The 21,556-nt window shown below is 40.2% G+C and overlaps 1 protein-coding gene across 2 annotated transcripts in view; it reads right to left on the bottom strand.

Annotated features, from left to right (window-relative positions):
* Positions 1 to 19,201, bottom strand: part of kif26ba (kinesin family member 26Ba) — an 86,535-nt gene extending 67,334 nt beyond the window's left edge. Inside the window, exons 1-2 of one of the 2 annotated variants that reach the window (XM_079664887.1) lie at positions 18,886 to 19,201; positions 16,397 to 16,789 (exon numbers count right to left, since the gene is read on the bottom strand). In XM_079664887.1, coding sequence (XP_079521013.1) covers positions 16,397 to 16,789; positions 18,886 to 18,945 — 453 coding nt within the window. In that variant the 5' untranslated portion in view covers positions 18,946 to 19,201. The remainder of the gene's footprint in view (positions 1 to 16,396; positions 16,790 to 18,885) is intronic. The other variant, XM_079664888.1, reaches the window with a different exon arrangement.
* Positions 19,202 to 21,556: the final 2,355 nt, after the last annotated feature.

Genomic DNA, 21,556 nt, shown 5'->3' with positions numbered 1-21,556 from the left:
TCCCCTGTTTTCAGTGATGCATGACACTAATGAGGAGAAAAAGGAAGATGGCAGAGAAGATAGGAAAAGACGTGAGAGAAAATGGTTTAATTGTTAAACACAAAGCAGAGGAGGAACATGCTTTGAATCGGTTATAGCCAGAATGACACTGGTTTATTGCCAGGTGTGTGTGTGTGTGTGTGTGTGTGTGTGTGTGTGTGTGTGTGTGTGTGTGTGTGTGTGTGTGTGTGTGTGTGTGTGTGTGTGTGTGTGTGTGTGTGTGTGTGTGTGTGTGTGTGTGTGTGTGTGTGTGTGTGTGTGTGTCTTTGCATGTGGGTAATCAGTTCCAGATGAGTGACCATGGAAGGTAAACCTTTCTCCTCCCCCTTACTTATTTACCTCCTCTCATCTCTCTCTTCATCCATTTCACCAATACTTGCTCCTGTATACACCCTGTGTACACACACACACACACACACACACACACACACACACACACACACACACACACACACACACACACACACACACACACACACATATTTCTCGGCAGGTCTGGGACGATTAATGAAAAATGGATACCATCCTGAGGACACTGTGAAGAAAAAACTATACATTTCAACTGGACTGGCGGCTCATGATCACGCCAATGGTGTCATGATAGAGAATGATAGTTTACGTGTGTGCTGTGGGTGTGTGCATGTGAATGATTGAGCCTGATGTCTGTGCAGGTGCAAGGTCAATAACGCAGAGGTTATAAATGACATCACACACACACACCAAACATATGGATGTGCACACAGATAGACAAATGTTACCCTGACAGAGGTCAAGCACAGGTCTCTCTCACTATCTCTACTAAAACACACTCTGTCTGTCACTGTCTCTCTCTCTTTTGCTGTTTCTATCTCACACTTCAGACCAAATGTGATTCTGTGAGCTCGAAACAATACATCTGGAAACAAAATTCAAGTCAAAAGCTACGCACACAGGCTTTCATTAGACAACAACATTTTGGAGCCTTTGATATGTGAACAGCTGGAGTGGCAGGATAACAAAATTGATCACCTTGTTTGAAAATGAAGAAGACATTATAAGTAATGGAGCTCTAAAATCTTCCAGCCCTTTTCCACATCTGATTTACTGCAGCTCTTTCGTCCAAATGTCATCAACCGGGGACACATCATTCACCGCATCGTTTTTTAATCAGTATTTTCACTATTAAACTGAAGATCAGTAAAAAAAGATGAAGGTACTGTACGAATACCTTTTCTTTCTTTTTTTAAGATGTTTACAGGAAACAATGATGAATGCTAGTTTTTAATAATAAAAAATGTGGTTATTAAAACTGTTATATTATTAACGCTAAAACTCGCATTACCACCATATTTAGCCTGAATGATAAAGATGTGACCATGTTGAAAGGGAAGGAGAGGGATACAAATAAAAGTCAGGAAGGAGCGAAAATGGGTTGTGTAAAAAAAGGCAAGTAAAAGAATGGAAGCAAATCTAATTCTAGTAAGTAAGAAGAAACTCAAACAAACACAGTTGAGTTTATATTTATATATTCATTTGAGTAATCACCTGAAAAAGAAAGTATTAGATTAGCAAGATTAGCTCCTCTTCACAGAGACCGCCGTGTTTCTAAACAAAGTATCCCACAAAAGACAAATTCAAACACTGGCTGTAGGCCACCGTAGGTTTGGACTTGCTTGTTAAATTGCAGTAATATAAGCAGCCGAGTGTAAAAGCGTGGTTACCACAGCTTTTATTCGTCTTTATTTAATCATCTTTATTTCGTGGCTTCTAAAATGTTGCTAACATTGGAAACCTTGCCTCTGAGCAAGGCGCAGATCCTGAAATATACCATGATGTTAGCACAGTTTTGCACTCAGCACCTCTCGATACTGCAGTCTTGGAAACAGAGGGGTGAGTGAAGGGGTATATTCACCGCTGCACGGCACTATATCCTACAGAATGCTCCTTAGAAGAAAAACCTCGGCGAAAATAAACGTACCTGTGTTTCCCCTCTCTCGCTCATTAATACCTGCACCCTCCCCCTTCTCTCTCTGAAGAATGTCTCCCTTAATCTACTTTTTAATTGGTCATTCCTTCATATGATTCATAATGAATGTAGGAGTTGGATTGGCTAGGACACAATGGAAACCTATAATACACACACACATTCACACACACGTTTGCACACACGCATAAAGTCGCTTATGCATACATTTAAAAGAGCACATACACACACTTTTGTCGGCACACATGTACACACATTCCCTTGCGATGTTGACATGCTATATTAATAACAGAGAAAACGCATTACAGTGTTTGTGTTGCCATAGCAATTCAGAGCCTAATTAACATACGCAACTAACTAGCAATAGGGGAGGATAATAACCTGCTGCATTCTTTCTCGCTGGAGACTGAACGTGTGCACATATGTGTACGTGGGCGTAGCATGTGTGCACTGTATAATGTTGTGTGAGATGGTGACACCTCATATCAGTAATAATACAAATGTCAGTTGTGATATCATCCAAGGCGCCGTGCAGTTGCAGTGAGTGCAGGGCAGCTAGGTTGGTTCAGAGGAGGCCGTCGTTCATGTGCTTTGATGTGTTGGTCTTCATAGATGTTAGTACCCTTTGAAATGTAATTGTTCTAATGGCTTTGGGCAAGTGATGCTCTTGAAGCAAGGTCAGTGTGGAGGTCTTTAAAGGAAGCCTTCAGAGAGGCTTTGAAGCACTTCCTTAGACCATGCTGGTGACGTACCTCAAACGGATGCCCCCAAGAGGCTATTCATGTAACCTATGTTTGGGATTGACAACTTTAATGAATTGGCTGTCTCAACATTGCCATAGATTATCTTGGGTTAAGTGGTCATCAGAAATTCTGCTCCGCAAAGTTTTTACAGCACACATGCATCCACACATACAAAAATAGCATTACCGAATCAGTGTGTGTGTGTTTGTAGTTGATAAACCCAATCAAAAAGAGTATATATACTAGAAACAGATGCTATGGCCAGATCAACTCTTTGTAGTGCTCTAATGCAAACGTAACAAGTGTTAGTATTCTATGGGCTTAGATATGTCTCATAATTATTTGTGTGAACATAAAAATAATTTGTGGGTAAATATGTGATTTGTAAATGTAAAACACCATCCACAAATGCATTTAAACGATTTGCAAACTCACAAATATGTTTGCAAATGTAAAACGGATCTAGAAATACTTAAAATATTTTTACAAATAAAAAAAAGATCTTTGAATATCCCTTTAAAAATGTACAACTTTCCATCAGGCATTTGTGAATCAATTTTGTATTTGTCAACCAATAATGCGCTTGTGGATCTCACATTTCTGCTCGTGGATCTCACATTTCTTCTTGTGGATCGTCTTTTTACACACACAGAGTTTTGAGACAAACTTTACGCCGGTCTCGGCTAAAATTTGGAAACGTTTGTCTCAAAACTCTTTGATCCACAAGCGCATTTTTGGTCGACAAATACAAAATGGATACACAAATGCCTGATCGGAAGTTGTAAATGTTAAAGAGATATTCAAAGATCTTTTTTTTTATTTGTGAAAATATTTTGCGTATTTGCAGATCCGTTTTACATTTGCAAATTTATTTGTGAGTTTGCAAATCTTTTATATGCATTTGTGGATGGTGTTTTACATTTAAAAATCACATATTTACACACAAATTATTTTTGTGTTCACACACATAATTATGAGACATATCTAAGCCCGTAGAATTCCTGAATTTGTTATTCATGCATATTTCAGAGTGTGTGTCAGTGTGTATACTGTACAAATGCTGCCCTCTCATTAACAGCCTGAGCTATGAATCTTGTCCGGGTTGTATAGGGCCAAGTCTACAGAGCAGCTCCTCGCCACGATGTAAATGAGCTAGCTTGCTGCAGAGCCCTATAATAGAATATATACGGCGCTGGCTTGCTGGAAGAGTGCTTGGCTTTTATTAGCTGGCCATCCATTCAGTGCCCAGCTTTAAATGAAAATACAGTAGTTGTTTTTTTATGTGGAAGTTGTACGGTGCCTGTTTTTAAATGATCTGGCTATCCACAGCGGTGCCTGTCTGTAAATGAAGTGCATATAAACTCTACTGCATGTTTTTAAATTAGCCTACCGTCTGCATCAGAACTGCACTGTAAATTAAACACTCGCTACCAAAGATGTGAAAACAATCTATTTCAATGTGTTAGCTAGCTGCCAATTAGACCGTTTTCTGGAGACTGAATATAGAGGAGGAACTTCACTCCATTGCTTCTTCAGTGGGAAAGTAGTCTATGTATTGACAGTTTTAAAAAAATACAGCCAATCTTGACACTGTCTGACAACAATTAGGTCTTAATATAATGTTTGATTGAACAAATAATGTATAGAGAGACAGTAACCTTAAATGTCTTAAGTAGGTCAGCCATCTAAGAGTCTAAATGATCTCTGATAGTATATTCTCCTTGGTATGCTAACATTAATTGGTTGTTGATTTATATCAAGGCCTGAGAGTCAAACGGGCTGATTATTGCACGTGAGACATTTCAGATGGTTTTACACCACAGGATGTTGAACCACAAAGGTCCATGCCTCGGGTAGAGTTAGTAGTGGCCAGTCCAAAACACTTGACTTAAAGTTAATCAACAAGCTTTACTAACAACTACGCTAAGTAGGGACAGCATCAGTAAAATTAAATTCTCTTCAGAAAACTTCTGCCCATACTTTCAACACAAGTAGTAACACTTTGATTGTATAATAAAGAATGATTCATTGGGTTTCTCTTTCACAAATGTTCATCCCACTTTTGTCCTACACCTACTTCTTCTTCTATCATTCTCCTTGCACCCCATCCTATCGTCTCTCTTCTTTATCCCTCACACTACCTCTTTTTCCTGTCCCAACTCTTTCTATCCCTCTCTCTCCCTCTCTCTCTCTCTCTCTCTCTCTCTCTCTCTCTCTGACAGTGATAAATTGCTGGTTGCTTTGGGTAATCCATCTTGCCGTACCCCACACCTGAACACACACTCCCTCACTCCTCCCTTGCTCCCTTCTTTTCCTCCTCACCCCCTCTGTATCCTTCCATCTCAAGGTTAGTGAAGCTCAGTGAGGAGGAACTAAAGGTAAAGATCTGCATGACAACTCACACTCATACATGGTTGCATACACACAGAAATAGGTGAACAGTGTGCACAGGGAAAACAGTGTGTGTGCCCGTTACACACACAAAATCACAAACCCAAATATACAAACTCAGTCAGGGTTTTTCTTGGCTCAGAATAACGCAAAAAGGGAGTACACTATGCTTACAGTGAACTACTACAGAATATAATGGGAGAATAACTTGTGCCAGGCTGTGGGTCTACATAACAACTCTACTAAAAGGGGCCCCTTGCAATGACTTATATATTGTTATATGTAAACAAATGTGTGGCTTGTCAACATGATGTAATTAGGATTCGTCCACAAATTATCGAAAAAGCATCCTTTGTCACATGTCAGTATCTTTGGCCCAATATATCTTGTCTACCTCTTAACCAAAAACTATAAAATAAATAATTGGTAAAAAGGACTAGAGTCTGAAGCCATAGTGGCTCTGTGAGGTTGTACTAAAGCAAATAGCTCACATGTTAAGCAGGCCAAATGTTCAACTGTTCATTCATAGTTCAGCATGTGAGCATGCACACATTTGTTAGTAGCACTAAACACAATATTGCAATACATTATTTTTGCAGATCTCATGTATTAAACAGAATATACTCAGATAACACAAAAATAGAAAATTCCTGTAAAATCTGAAGGTATGGTCAAACTCATTTTCTTTTTTTAATGATGTGAAGACAATAATTAAACAATAACTACACTTTGAAAAACTAAATGAACAAACCATCTAATCCATGTTTGTCTAGGACTTCAAACCAATGTGTGAGGGTGATTCCCCCGGGCCTGCACAAAGAGCTTTAATGTGTTTTAAAATAAACCTTAAACCTCCTCGGGGCGTGCTTGAGTCATCCTGTGAGCCTTTAAAAGCTAAAACACTTTTTTAACAGTCCTATATCCATGAAAGTCAACTGAGCGTGCTTGCTCTTTTCCAGGCTTCATAATCACACTCATTCATATGGGGAGCTCTGTAAATGGACCACAGTGCTCCTCTGTTGGACGCTGACCTCCTCTTAGGGAGCAGCTGAGGTTGGAGAGTCCTGCTCAAGAGCGTAGTTGTTATTAAGAGAGGGGAGACTTGTTCAGCCAGATTTCACATTGACATTAAACCTAGATTCAACATGACAACCGTCCAGCCACAAGCTTGCATTACCAACTGCTAGACCTGCTGCTGATCCAGAAGATGTTATCATTCAGATATAACTCATGCTTTGTGTGATATCAGATTAGATTCAGTGAGACCGAGTACAGAGTAAAAAGCGGAGATGCAGAGATATATGGAGGTTAAGATTAAGGAGGAAAGACCCTGCTTTAGTATGACTCCCTCTCTGTCACTGCATGTAGTCTGGTGTACATTCAATATCTGATAACAGTAAACAACAACAACCATTTCAGACCCTCCAAATCGAGCCCCACAGGCTCCATCTGCTCAGGGTAATTGGAAAGTTTAACGGCTAGAGGCTATTCTCTGTGTCTGATTGAAGCACAGTCTGGGAACAAACAGCCAATTTAATTCTCTCTCTCTTTCTCTCACACACACACACACACACACACACACACACACACACACACACACACACACACACACACACACACACACACACACACACACACACACACACACACACACATACACACACACACACACACACACACACACACACATACACACACACACACACACACACGCACACAATCTTCTTCCATCTATGCCTTGTTTTGTGTAGCCTGTTACTTTAAACCTCTATTTAGTTTCTTTCTCTACCTGTCCTTTCCTTCCCTCACTCTCTTTCATCTTCCAATTCTTCCATCTTGTTGATAAGCTGGAGATAAGAATGATACGAGGATGCAGCTCGGCTGAGACAGAGGATTAGCATTAGTAGAAAGTGAATGCTATTTATGTCTATTAGTGGGTATTGGTGAGTGAGTGGTGGCAAATGGAAAGAATGGCAGGAGACAAATCAATTAATAAGGATGTGTTTGTTAAGAAGGGGTTTACTTTACTCAGATACTATAAAACAAATTGTACAAACACAGTTGCAGAACCATGCAGTCTGTACACCACTTTCATCACTGCAGGAACACTAGAGAAAATAATCCCAACCACAAAGAAGGGAAGGACTTTCAATTAAAGGTTTACAAAAAACATGTCTAATATTGGAACCATATAAAAGTACTAGTAAAAGATACACAATAACTATAGTGAACTCTGCCATGTAACCGGACTGCAAGCAGCAGCTTAAATGTCATCCTTGTTCTCATTTTACCTCCTGCCCTTTACAATACTCTGTCACAATGCATTCACAGTGCTGCATAAAACACACACACACACACACAAACACACACACACACACACACACACACACACACACACACACACACACACACACACACACACACACACGTTCTCTTCTCATCCTATCTTTGGCACTAGACAGCCTCTTAACCTATATAGTTAAGCCAGGAATGTACGAAGACAATTTTGCAGCCCTGCAGTGAGCAGCGTATTTAGAACAGGAATGCCATTACAGTACTTGTAAAACATGAACGACTGACTGGCAGAGCCCTGGCTCTTATTTTGACCCTAAATGGTAGGTCTGTGAGAGTGCACAAGGCTATGGATCCTTTCTAAAATAAACTTATATTTCTTTAATAAAAACAGCAGTGCAGTCTTTTTAATGTAACCCTTGCATCCTGACCCTAAAATCAGTCCCTGGAAGAAGAAGTAGGGCCCCGCAAATTTGCCCTCAATTTCAAAGTACACTGACTTTGACTGTGGAAAAGTTCAATTAGTTTTCACAAAGTTAAGCACAGACATACACATTATTCCCGTCACTCACACCTCAGCATGTCATGAGATCTTCCTAGTGTGAGATGCCCAAGATAGATGTGTTATATCTGACAATGTGATAGCCCGTGACGATGCACTGTTTGTGTGCAAGCTGTGTTTCTGTGTGATATATCAGCCCATGACAGCCCAGCAGGTTGGCTAATATTAAAAGTGTGGTTGGCAGGTCTTCAAATAGACCGTTCAGCGAGGGAGACTTCACAGTATCACAGCTGGCACCTGCAGCTACTAGAACATTTTTACTTTTCATCTTTCCTCTGGATGATGAAATCAAAAACTTTTAAAAGTCTGAGGAGAGCACACAGGGGAAAACATCTATGTCTTACAAGGAACTACACATTTTTCACGACAGACAGATAAGACGGATAGCCGGATATACAAGACTGACAGATAGATAGATAGATAGATAGATAGATAGATAGATAGATAGATAGACAGACAGATGCACATATTAATCATGACAATATAAAGCAACATTCTTTATTTCATACCATATCCACCTTTCTATCACCAAACAAACACACCGCATATGAAAGTCTGGACAGGTGTAGACAGACAGAGGAGACAGGTGCATCACTACTGTAATGCCCTCCACTTATTTCTGTACTGTTGAAATGATGGAGAGGCAGTTGCCATGGTAGCTATGGACCTCATGGCAGCAGGTGCTGTTGCCACTTTCACCAACATCCAGCAGTGCAGTGGGCTCTTGGTAGAGCACAGACACATATCAGTGTGTGTGTTTGCTCATTTATGTATTTTCATATGAACCTCCAGGCGCCTCAGTTTGTGTATTGTGTCAGTATCAGTGTGTTTGGTTGTGTTCCCTCATGCATGTGATTGGCCTCTCACTGCAATGTGTGATGTTAGCATGCAGGACTAGGAGTGGTGTTTGTTTTGGTCTTGTGGTCTTTGAGGTATTCAGAGGTGTAATAAATGCAAAACTGTCTTTTCTTTGTCACTGCTTTGGGTTCACTACATGTGTTTATTATTGAGGATACTCAACTTGCTTTACCCGGGGGCCACTTTTGCAAATTGATAATACGGGGGCCAGTTAATATCATCAAAGGCAATATCTTTTAGCCTATTTTGATGAGTTGTTTGCATCACGGCAAGGTTTTTGCATTTAAAATCAGAAACATTTCATTTCAATTTTCTTTTATTATGAATTTCGAAATGATCTGCGGGCCATCCGGCACTAAGACAGGAAATAAGGGGAAAGAGAAAGGCATGAAGCGATCATAAATATCCCTGTCCAAAAACAAGACTGCTTGACCACAAGGATGTCAAAAAACAAGCATTGGAACGAAGTCTTCTTTTTAAAATAAGCAAACGAGCGAGAACTGCTGTTTAAGAGTAAAAATAAAGCAAAGAAAATCAAATTGCTCCCACTACACAAACCCCCGGTACCTTGGAGTGTGTTACATTTTCTAATGAATGCTTATTGGCAAACTAAAATCCATCATCTGCTGTCTATTGGAACTGGCAAAGATTGAAGTAGCTTCTCTGCTCTTGAAACCCAGTGTGTGTGGCAGCCTGGCCACACTACTGGCTCGGGTAGTTAGTCTAATTAAGTGTTTTACGCTCCGGGTCAGTGACTGTAATGACAATGATAGCACTATTAAGGAAAACGGTCTTGTGTCTTTTCTCTCACTACACATTTTTATACATGTTCCTCCGTTTCTCTTCTTCCTCGTCTAAATTAAAATCTTTCTTTTCTCTCATCCTCCTTTCCTAAATTAGAAAAATGTGTGAGTGTGAGAAACAGTAAGAGAGATTGTGTGTTAATGTGTCTATGATGCTGGTATCTTGCGTCTGCATGGCAATATCTCCAGACATGCTAAATAAAGAGTGATATGCAGGAAATAGGACAGGAGAGACTGAACTAGGGGCAAGAATAAGGGGTACATTTCTCATAAAACGGCAAAAGATACCGACACTAGCCAAAGGTACATCTAACTGGTAGTGTTGTACCCCATTTGTCTCCATAATAGCGGTATACATTATTCAAGGTATAGATATCATAACGTGCTGGGAAAATTCTACAGGGATCTCAGTCAATGCAAATGTTTTCTTGCAAGATCATAAGCAGCACATCCGTGTTTGTTCCACCTCATCCCTACGGGGCTCTGCTTGAGATGTGCAGAGCTGACAGGAACAGAGGGGAAGTCGCTCTTATGTTTATTGTTAGACAATGTGTGCTGACATTGTACATTATCTTACTGACATTGAGAGAAGCTGGCCAACTAGAAGCACATGGTCAGAAAGAGGATTTTCCATCTTGCAAAATGCAACATTTAAAAAATAATAAGGTCATCCAGTCTCCTGACCCTTCTCATTAAAGTAAATTTAAGTAGCATTGATTATAAGCTACTTTGTACTTCTTTAATTATAAATACAGTATCTACTTGTTGTTTTCATAATACTATTTGTAATAAATACCAAAACATGTTTGAATTGAAATAGGAGGCTGCAGGAATGAGTAATATAAATACTTGCGGGAAAAAACTAATTTTGAAGCCTATCTGTCGTTTGCAATCAAGCGGCTAGATAAGACTTTAAATGGTGTCTGGAGACTGGAGTGTTGAAGGTCATTTTGCTGAACACAGGGATACTTTTCCACTAACGTTACAGTCAGAGGACCATGGCTTAGTATGTTTAGCCTAATGTAGATGTTGATGTTGACTTACTTGTCGCGATTAAAATCATACAAGCATGTAAAAGATAGCAGATGGTGTCATAAACATTTGTTTCCCACCATGCTTTTTTTCAGCAATAATTCAAAATCCAATGAGAAAACCTAATTGGCTTTTTTTTTTTGACGGAACCAAAACAATGCCAACTTCTGGTTGGTCTAAGAAAAGGAATCATTCATTCAACACTCTTCAGAGAGGGTACAGTAAGCAACACTAGATCTTGAGATGATGTGTTTGAGAGTGTGCTTCAGGTTTGGTCAAATTCACATAATCCCAGTGAGAAGCTCTTCAATTCAGCCTGCATCAGCATCTATGCTTTCCCTCTCTCTCTCACACACACACACACACACACACACACACACACACACACACACACACACACACACACACACACACACACACACACACACACACACACACACACACACACACACACACACACACACACACACACACACACACACACACACACACACACACACACACACACACACACACACACACACACACACACACACACACACACACACACACACACACACACACACACCCCCATCCATCCATCCATCCATCCATCCATCCATCCATCTATCCATCCAGACCGTCTCGCTGTTATTGATGAAGCCACCTCTTTATATGGTAATGTCTTTCACACCTGAAAGGCATCAGGAGGACATGATCGCATTCTCTCTCTGTCTCTCTCTCTCTCTCTCTCTCTCTCTCTCTCTCTCTCTCTCTCTCTCTCTCTCTCTCTTTATACACACACACACACACACACACACACACACACACACACACCAGCTATATTCTCTCTTACCTCTTGCCAAAAAAGCACGCCAGCCCGCGCTATCATTCACACTAACTCCATATATTGTCTCCCTCTTTCTGCCTCTCACCAGCGTGCACACAGCGATGAGGAGCCCATTAACGCTGATGGAGATATGTATGCGGCTCACATCTGTCACATGTCGCTGCCGTGGCAACACCAGCTGCCGTAGTTACCGGAGGCCTGCTTCTGTAGTGTTATGGGATTTGGTTATTACAGGATAGCTAGCTACCTGTGTTCAGAAATACGTCCCTTTGAGGACAGGCTGCAGAGCAGTAATGCTCCACCATTTGATCTGATAAGTAGACTAATTACAGACAAATTACTGGTTTGGGGTGACCATTAGCGAGTGACTGGGATTACTGTAATTGATTTTATCCTCAACAGTTTGACCCCATTTGTTTAAAGGCATCTTAAATAGCAGATAGATCTTAAACTTACAAGCCTCTAGTTCACTGATGGTCAGTTGTACTACCAATATCTTCATTTTGTTTATGTTGGTTGTTCAAAGGATTTGGTAGACAACATTTGGGTTAATACTTTTTAATTCTGCATCTCACTTAAAGATGTTGTTGTTTTGCAGAGCTTTGCCTTACATGGAGCATGGAGCTTTTCCTGTTTAGTGGGACATTTACTTCATCTAAGATGAAAGAGGCTTTTAAAGACACAGTCACAAGGCTATTTGTGAATGTTTATGATGGTTAACAAGATAAAACTGTAAAGTAAGACTTGCACAAGGAGGCTGGTTTGGTTGCAAGGGTAAACAGCTAGAGAAATATAGAGAGAAATAATTCATGATTGAAAAACTTTGGCTTTCCAAGTAACAAGTACTAAAGTTGGCCAACCATTTTTTCACATACAACAAAAAGAAGGAAAAGATCTTGGTAATAATAATGTGCATTAAGGTCTAAGATCTATGTACTGTATAAGCTCCTGCCAGCTGTTTAATGTCCAGAAACATCTAGACAGACACATGAATGGGTCTTCTAATACAAACATTTTGAGTACATATAACATGTATATAACCTCAAATACCGCACAGATGAAAGTAATCTCAATAAATCTCAAGTTGCCAGAAAGAGGTCCTCTGGAGTGAATATATTCACAAACATGTCCTTTTTTGGTTTCATTTTTATGTCTGAAGTCGAACAGTATATGTTTCCCTTTATAAACATACATGGTTTTGCCTTTCAGCTGATCTGAAACAGACCCTCAAACACACACACACACACACACACACACACACACACACACACACACACACACACACACACACACACACACACACACACACACACACACACACACACACACACACACACACACACACACACACACACACACATAGTGACCCAGTTTCAACTGAACTGGACCAACCAAAAAATAGATAATCCTGTAGTCATTTATGATTTGGGCGTGGATATAAGGGATGGGTACACACACACAGATAGATGCAAGGATATACACACCAGTAGAGCAAGGACTGAGTTCTTAAGTGAGTACAGCTGTGAAGCCAGATGTGGTTGAGTGTGTGCCCAGTGCGTGTGTGCCCAAACCTGAAAAACCTACTCTGCTCTTTTAATCTCTCAACAGAGCACTCTTTTGCACTCTAGCTGACTGAGTAAAAGCAGTAATAAAGTCAAGATGGACAAAATGATTATAAATGGACTTCAGTTTAATTTGAGGACAACATTTAAAGCCCATTATAAAAACAAAACCACAGATGCTATCTGTTTTAGACTACTCTTCAATGAATTAGATAACCTCTCTATGACATGCAAAAGAGAGTAAGCACTACACAAAAAAACACTTTGCAACAGCTAATAGTTGCTCATCCAACAAACAAGTTATCATGACATTCAAGCAATGTGACACATTCTGACATAGACACTTGTATGCATGTGTGTTTGTGCTTGTTAGTGTATTCACGGAAGGCTCTAACAACACACACACACACACACACACACACACACACACACACACACACACACACACACACACACACACACACACACACACACACACACACAGAACTGCAGACATGTTCACAAACAACTAAATATTCAACAGTAGGATCGGTGAAGGTCATCATTATCATATTATTAACAGCCCTCTGTGAGAAAGGGTTTTGAGTGTGAGTGTGTGTGTGTGTGTGTGTGTGTGTGTGTGTGTGTGTGTGTGTGTGTGTGTGTGTGTGTGTGTGTGTGTGTGTGTGTGTGTGTGTGTGTGTGTGTGTGTGTGTGTGTGTGTGTGTGTGTGTGTGTGTGTGTGTGTGTGTAGTTTGCATGGGTCAAGCATGGACCATCATGTATTCATATCCAGGCACAGAGACAGGTCTATATGGTTCAGAGGCATATTGGGGGGGTGTATTGGATGGTGCATGTGTGTTTTTATTCAGACTGTGAGGGGTCACATATGTCCCAGTGTCCTGTGGGAATGACATGGGGCCTCATGCTGACATCGCAACAGGAAGGGACACACACACACACACACACACACACACACACACACACACACACACACACACACACACACACACACACACACTCAGCTGAAGTGCTGTTCTTGCACATTTGGTGAAGGAGAAGGATTAAAAGGTCACATTGCTTTACCAAGGACATGAGTTCAGCTTTCCCCCCGACACAAAGCACCTGCGTAGGTCAGTTGACTCTTGTAGAAAAAGCCTGCATAAGAAAAATTGTACTCCCAAATACTGTTGGGTAACATGCAGTGCATCGTAATTTGGGGTTCACCTTCACAGTTTTAAATCAACGTGTTTTACCATGTTTCAAGTACCATGAAAGATATATTACTTATTTTTAGTAACACCCCCAATAGTTGCAATGTAATTATATCATCCAAGAAACCATGCAATAACGGATCCTGAATCAGTTGATTTGTAGAAGTCAAGAGCAAGATTTAAGGAGGAAATCTTAATCATATTTACAAAACAACATTAATGATCACACGTGAGAGGGGATTCACTCTTCTGATCGAAATTACTTTGATAATATCCAGTGTGCAGCATATAAAATGCAGTCTACATTTCTGTAAAAAAAAACTACTACTTCCTCAGACCATTTTTTCGTTAATTATTTTTGACTTTAAATCTGTCAAGCAGGCTACACAGAGAGGAGGACACTCAAATATATTGTTTTTGCAAAATCAAAGAGCCAAAGACAGATACAGTATTTTGGTTTGTGATAACCCCACGCTTGTTTTTAAGCCTGCTACCATAGTTTTGTGTATTAGGTGACAATGTCTTTATAAATACAATTACTTAATCTTCAGCTGTGAAAAACACAATCAACTCTATTAGCATAATTTTGAATTTCATTTCCCACACATACAGTACATGCAGTGCACCATGTACAATCCTGTAACTTACATGCCTTTATTTTTTGCACTCTACATTAAATGTCTCCACAAAGGGGAAGCTTTAATCAGCTGGAACTATGAACCCAACCTCGCAAATAACCTTTTGATTAGTGGTCTTCCCACCAACAGTCTCCATTAACCCCACAATTCCTACCGATTTCCAACTGTCATGTTCTTGATCGAATGAGAGCCCAGTGTTTCCACTGCTCTGTATTACTGGTTGTACAGTAAGTCTATGTGTCCCACTGTAGCCCTATATCTGACTCCCATTTGCTAGATGCACTTTATTAACCCCCCGGTGCATAATGCATGCTAATTTGTTACCAATTAACTCTGAGTCTGATGTGTGGCCTTCCTGCAATAAATCCAGTTAACTGCAGCAGCAGAGCATTGAACCCAGAGGCAACTTCATTAAAAATGATGCAAAGTCAAAATGCCTGCCATTAGGACTTTTAATATGTTTTTCTTTGTGCTTTTTATATGCATAACTACGTATTTTTTCAACAGCCAAACCAGTGCAAAAACTAAAATGTTCTTAATTGTCTATGATTATTTTGTACTGCCCCAAGTACAATTGCACAATGCAGTGAAAAGCCAGACTTATTTTACAGTCTCACAAGTTCTTTAGATAATTATTCATGAGATAGAAATCGGTTCAGGGTTGGCTGGTTATTTAGTATGTGGGAAGCTCAAGAAACAATGTATACACATGTACATATGCACATGATACAAAATGTGTATAGTATATGAATTGATAGCATATCATTTATAAACTGACACCACTCTGGAGCTTATGGTATATCAGTTAAGAATCGCTGACACTAATGTAATTCAAATGTATTCTATAGATTACCAAAAGAAAAAAAGAAATCACCTGTCAAATCAAATTAGAACAAGGCTGCAATCTATCTATCTATATGGATTATTATTTTCTCTAAGTGGTCAATGTCTTCCAGGAATCTATCATACTAATTCCCCCAATGGGAGAAAGGCACTAAGGAAAAGAGTAAATGTATTTGAATTTGGTCATATGATCAATCAGGTAAATGGAGAATTCCAACAAATGCAATTTAAATGGTGTTGTCGGTGTCATCTTTTATTTAGATTTTGACACTTTGTCAGTATTTGATTTACAACTTCAGATAGAATAATTATCGTAAATCCCAAAGGCTGTTCAGTCCCTTCTCTTTTCAACAGCTGGTCAAATGAGGGTTGGACAAATTACAGCATCCTTGTGATTTATGAGAACAATAACTGACTACACAGCAACGCAGTAAGCAAGGGAATGATTAGAGGCCCAGTCTTTCATGAGCGAACAAGTTCATATGTGCCACTGTCTAAATGCCACAGTAAATAAAGGTACAAGTTGTGCTACTGATACACTACAAACCCACCACTGGGTGACAGAAAAGGAAATACAAAGACTTCTGCAATTGGACTCACACACACATCCATACACACCACAAGATGAGCAGACAATCTAGTTTGTACCTTGGTGGAGTAAGGTCCAGGGATGAGCAGTTTGAGAGCTTGTCTTTTCAGCTCTGTCAGCCTTGCGTTGCAGTTCTCACACCATATCCCTCTTTCACTACCAGGGGAACTTCCACTGCCTGAAGCCGGAGATCCTGTCCCAAAACCTGGGGAGCCACCCAGAGAACCAGGCGATTCTGTCCCTATCCCCGGAGAGATGGTCCCTGGGGATCCAGAGAAGGACCCTGGGGAGGAGATTCCTGAGCCTGGGGACGGGGTGCCTGTGGAGCTTGGCATTGATCCGGCTCCCTCTGGAGCGGGCCGTGTCCCGGAGCGGGTGTTTTCCTCGTAGGGCTTACGGTACCATGTGTCCGGGAAAAAGGGGGCAGATTTGGTCGGGGACGTGTCGGGCACCTGTAGAGAAAAACATTTTTTTTTAAAAGGAAAACCTAAATTGTAGGCCGTTTTCATGGCAGACATTTTAACATTTCTTCATGAAAAACACAGGTGTAAACAATAATATTAAAGGGGAATTGTTTTTATGTTAATACTTTATTTTGGGTTTCTACTTAATTGGGTGACATGATTTAATGTTCAAAAAACACATAATAGGGAGGCGTGTGGCGCAGTGGACTAGTGCGTTGAAGTTCGGATCGGGGGGCACAGGTTCAAACCCTACTGCAGCATGTCGTTGTGTCCCTGGGCAAGACACTTCACCCCAAATTTCTCCTGTGGGGGTTGCCCACAGTATTGAGTATGTAAGTCGCTTTGGATAAAAGCGTCCAACATGTAATGTAGTTTAATAATTTTTCTAATACTGTCTGTTTAAATATAATTAAATAATGAATCACCCCTTGTCTGAAACGCTCTGTTACAGCGCCTGTCTCTTTAAAGACACTCCTCCCCAAAAGCCAGTCTGCTCTGATTGGCTGGCAAACAAATGTGGTACACCTTTGCAAAGATAGTTCATAAGCCAAGTGGAGGATGGGGAGATATATTTTATGAAACAGGGGAAGTAGAGCAACATCTGAAAGGCTTTTTAAATTCCCATTTTTCCTGACCTAAGGAGCAAACAAATGCTGGGCTTTCTTATTTCACAGTTTGGTTGGTTGGCACTCCAAAATGTATATGTACAAGAATGGTGAAAGTCAGTTTTCCATAATATGAACCCTTTAAGTAATAATGGATTCATTCCCCATAGGTTTTCCAATTGTAATGAGCAACCTATATGGTTTAAATATGTGCAGCACTCATCTCAGTGAACACAAAAGGAGGAGAATAACAAATGAGGAGGGGACCTGGACACGTGTCTTCAATCATGCGATTTAAAAGTCAGGCTATTTATATTTTGCCTGAAAAGCTACATTTGTGTTCACTATATCCACCTAGCTTTAATCGGTATGCTATTTATTTGGTTGAACTCCAATGATTATGTCTATGCTCACAAATGAACATATATCTGAATTCATGAAAGGGAATCAAAGGCAAATTAATCTAATTGAAAAAAAAATGCAGCTGACACAGCTTCAATATCATTGAAACCAACAATTGATAAATAGAGAATATCCTGTTTTAGAAATAAGCTTACAAGCTAAACACAGACAGGCGCTCAGTTACATTATCTCATGCATGCCAATAACCTACACACACACACAAGCAATTGGCAGTCAATGGGTAGACACAGGGTCTAAACTAACATTGGGGAATTAAACCAAATTATCAGAAAATCCAAAAGTCTTCAAACATTGAGCAATATTATACATTTAGAGTAATGGTGCTGCAGCAGGTCACAGCATCAGGCAACATATGGATGCTTCTGTTACCATGCAAATAGGATTAAGTCAAATTCCGTGTGAAGACCTGTGTTATTTTTTCTCTATTCAGACAACCACATGGGAACATCAAATGAGCCGCAAGGAGTTGAAAATGAGATCGTTTGCGGCTGGGTAAATCCAGTCAGAGAGAGCTATTGATGTGGTGTTGGCTGGAGAGATTGGGCACTATAGCTACTTTAATCCTTCACAAGGGCTATAATAAGCAAGCAATGAGCAGGCTGGTCAGAGGATAGTCACTCATCTCGTAGTGAGGAGGAGGAGGATACAGTGTGAGCCAACCCTACTGTATGTTATAAATTAACACTAATTAGTCTGTAGGAGGTATGCAGTGACACAGGTGTGAGTGTTATACCTGATTTAGCTGCTTGGCGCTCAGTTAGTGATAATTAAGAGATGCGGGAGATTTATCTCTGAAAAAAGCATTCCTCTGCTTTGACACCATGGCACTGATGTGCATAATTTGATCTTCACAAAGCACTCAATCAACAGCATTAGCACAATGAGCTTCCCTATGAGTTTCATATGCATTTCAGACTGATAATGTGAGCAAACTACAGTTTCATTTTTAAGTGAGAGGTGAAGTGCATGCAACACTGAATGGATGATAAGTTGTTGTGCACTGGGCTCATAGGTAGAGGTGTGTCCACCCCTCGGCTGCTGGAATGAATAACCTACCCCATATTTTCTGCTCCGGCTGCTCACAGACCTCTCCTTGGTCCCCGACAGTGAAGTCATGTTGGAAGTGAGAGGAGAAAGAACCGCTGCTGCTGCTTCACATTAAAAAAAAGACCACCGGATCGATTTCAATTAACCACAAGCCCCTGCAGTTTTCTTTTTCTCAATCTGGAGGCAACCTCACGCCACTTCCAAGTGCATGTGGAAACGGGTTACATCCCCATTCCGAAAAAAAAGAAATCCTGGTTTTCTTTTAGTTTCCCCTTTGCAGAAACAATCACTTCTTGAAAACAATATGATAATTCACACAGGTCGTGCGAGAAAGCAGACCGCTCCCTGTCAGCAGAATGTGCTGAATGGACTCTCTGCTCAACAGCGCTCCGGACGGGCTCCGCACTCAGCCCTGCCTCTCTCCATCAGCTCTGCGTCTCAGGCTGCCCAGGTGGAGACGCAGTGCAATTTCCGTGTAATGTCACAATCTCATTAGATCGAGTAAAATCTGGCTGCCAGAGTCTAAAGGAATGGTTTACTGGTAGTTTAGTTGTAACTCTCCGTACCCTCCTGTTGACTTCCCAAGGCTCCGCACTCTGCTGAAGCCAGCAGCGCACTGAGGAGACAGGAGAGGGGCGCACATCTGGATGAGGGCGGGGCCACCGTCCCTCATCACCCACAGGCCAATACTAATCCAGAGGTTCCAGCTGACTGGCAGGTAGAATGCTGACTGTGAGAGGTGACACAACTGAATAATGCTTAGATGGAGGTTTGTATTACTGTTGGATGTTGTTAGGGTGACATGGTTGTGCGTTTTACTCAACTATATAATTGGGACCCTTTAATTTTTCTGTAGCTACAAATAAGGACACTGAATTAGGTTTTATTTATTACTGGTTATTATGTTTGGTGATCCGAGAAGACATTATCATGGGGATCACTTTAGTTCCAGTATTTCTTTATGATTAAATTGAAATTACTAAATATCAGAGTTTTGCTTCTCACAGTGGAGAAATAAATGAAATAACAAATACACCTTAATACATTTTCCAGAAAACAAAATGTAACAGTCGACTGACTTATTAAAAAAAAATTAAAAGAAAAAGATTAATTTAAGCTTGGACTCAGGGTTTCATGGTCCTGGGCACTTCCTGTTTATTACAATCGGCAAAAATAAGCCTTTTGGAGATGGAGAAGAATAAAAACAAGTAACAGAAGGCTGGGACTAGTATGTAGGCCTATATACAATCAGAATCAGAATCGGTTTTATTACCAAGTAGGTTTACACACACAAGGAATTTGCTTTGATATGGTGCATACAAATACACAGAAAGAAGAATACGTAGCAAAATAAAATAAAATAGGACCGTTATGACATCTATATAAAAAAAGGTATATAAAGATTATTATAACAAATGAACAATATTTACATGTGACAAATAATACTGTATTTAAAGTGAAAAAAAAGGTAGTTGGGAAGAAATAGGCAACATTTATAAATTAACAAGGCAATTCATCAGTCAACGTTCAACATTCTTTAAAACTCTGTCTGTTTCTGTCAACACCACAGTCAAAATGGCCAACTGGCTGGTTGAAGACTGTTGAAACTGACAAATCAATAAAAGCAGTAATATTTCTGCATTTCATTCTTTTGGCTTCTTTTATTGAAGGAGACATTCCTGCATAAGGTCCATTGAGAACCACTAAAAGAGAGTATTTAATGAGTGGTTAAACAGTGCCCTCTGCTGCTTTCAGTCGGATATTGATGGAGACATACAGGCATGCTGAAGCCGAATAGAGGAAGTTATTGTAGTGCCATTTAAAAAATACAAATGTCTGCTTCTGTTGATTTATCTGACGTCCAGCGCTCCGTCTTTTAACCTCTTTCCTTTCTCTCTCGACCCTCCTTAGCAACAGTCATTATTGTGCTTAACAGTGGTCTGTACTACTGTCATATTAGCCTCTTAAAGGTCCAAATGGACCAATCGGAATCGAGTATTCAACTAAACTAAGACGGGAGAATGGCCTTCCTCTACAGCAGGGGTTGGCAATGCGGCCCTTTAAGCCCTCTGCTCTGGCTCCCTTGAGTTTAGACAAAAATAAGAAAGAAATAAAATAAAAGTATTTGTAGGACTATTTATATTTTGTTGCATGGTTGAAAATGTTTCGTATCTTGTATTTACGGTTTTAATTAGGTCAACTAAAATATGCGTCACATCCTGCTACGGTCCGACGCGAGCGCCTTTTCCTGCGGGTGAATAACCTGACCCCCGGCTCGATGAGCGAACTATGGATAAATCAAAGAAAAGTATCGGAGGAACACAGGAATTAAATTCTGTGTGGACAGAGTTATATGCTTTCAAAGCAAACGATGCTGGTTTACCGGTATGTTTGATGTGTAGAGAGATGTTGTCAACGGTGCTGCAGCCTTTACGTATCGAGGAACAACAAGGGAGAGGAAGACAGCTGACAATCTTCAGTCATAATTCAATGGGGTATGTAATTTATTTCAGAGAACACTTTTTGTTATATTCCATGGAATGCTCTTAACGTCCCGATAGCACTGAATATATTAAATGCTTTGAAAATAAATACATACAAAAATTAATCTCTGGAAGCCGTAGCGCTGTAAAAAGCACGACCAATCATTTTAGCCGGCCCGGCTAAAATGATTGGATGG

This window comes from Notothenia rossii (genome assembly GCF_949606895.1).
Source record: "Notothenia rossii genome assembly, chromosome: 2".
Taxonomy (NCBI): Eukaryota; Metazoa; Chordata; class Actinopteri; order Perciformes; family Nototheniidae; genus Notothenia; species Notothenia rossii.
This window is presented reverse-complemented; position numbering and strand designations above follow the sequence as displayed.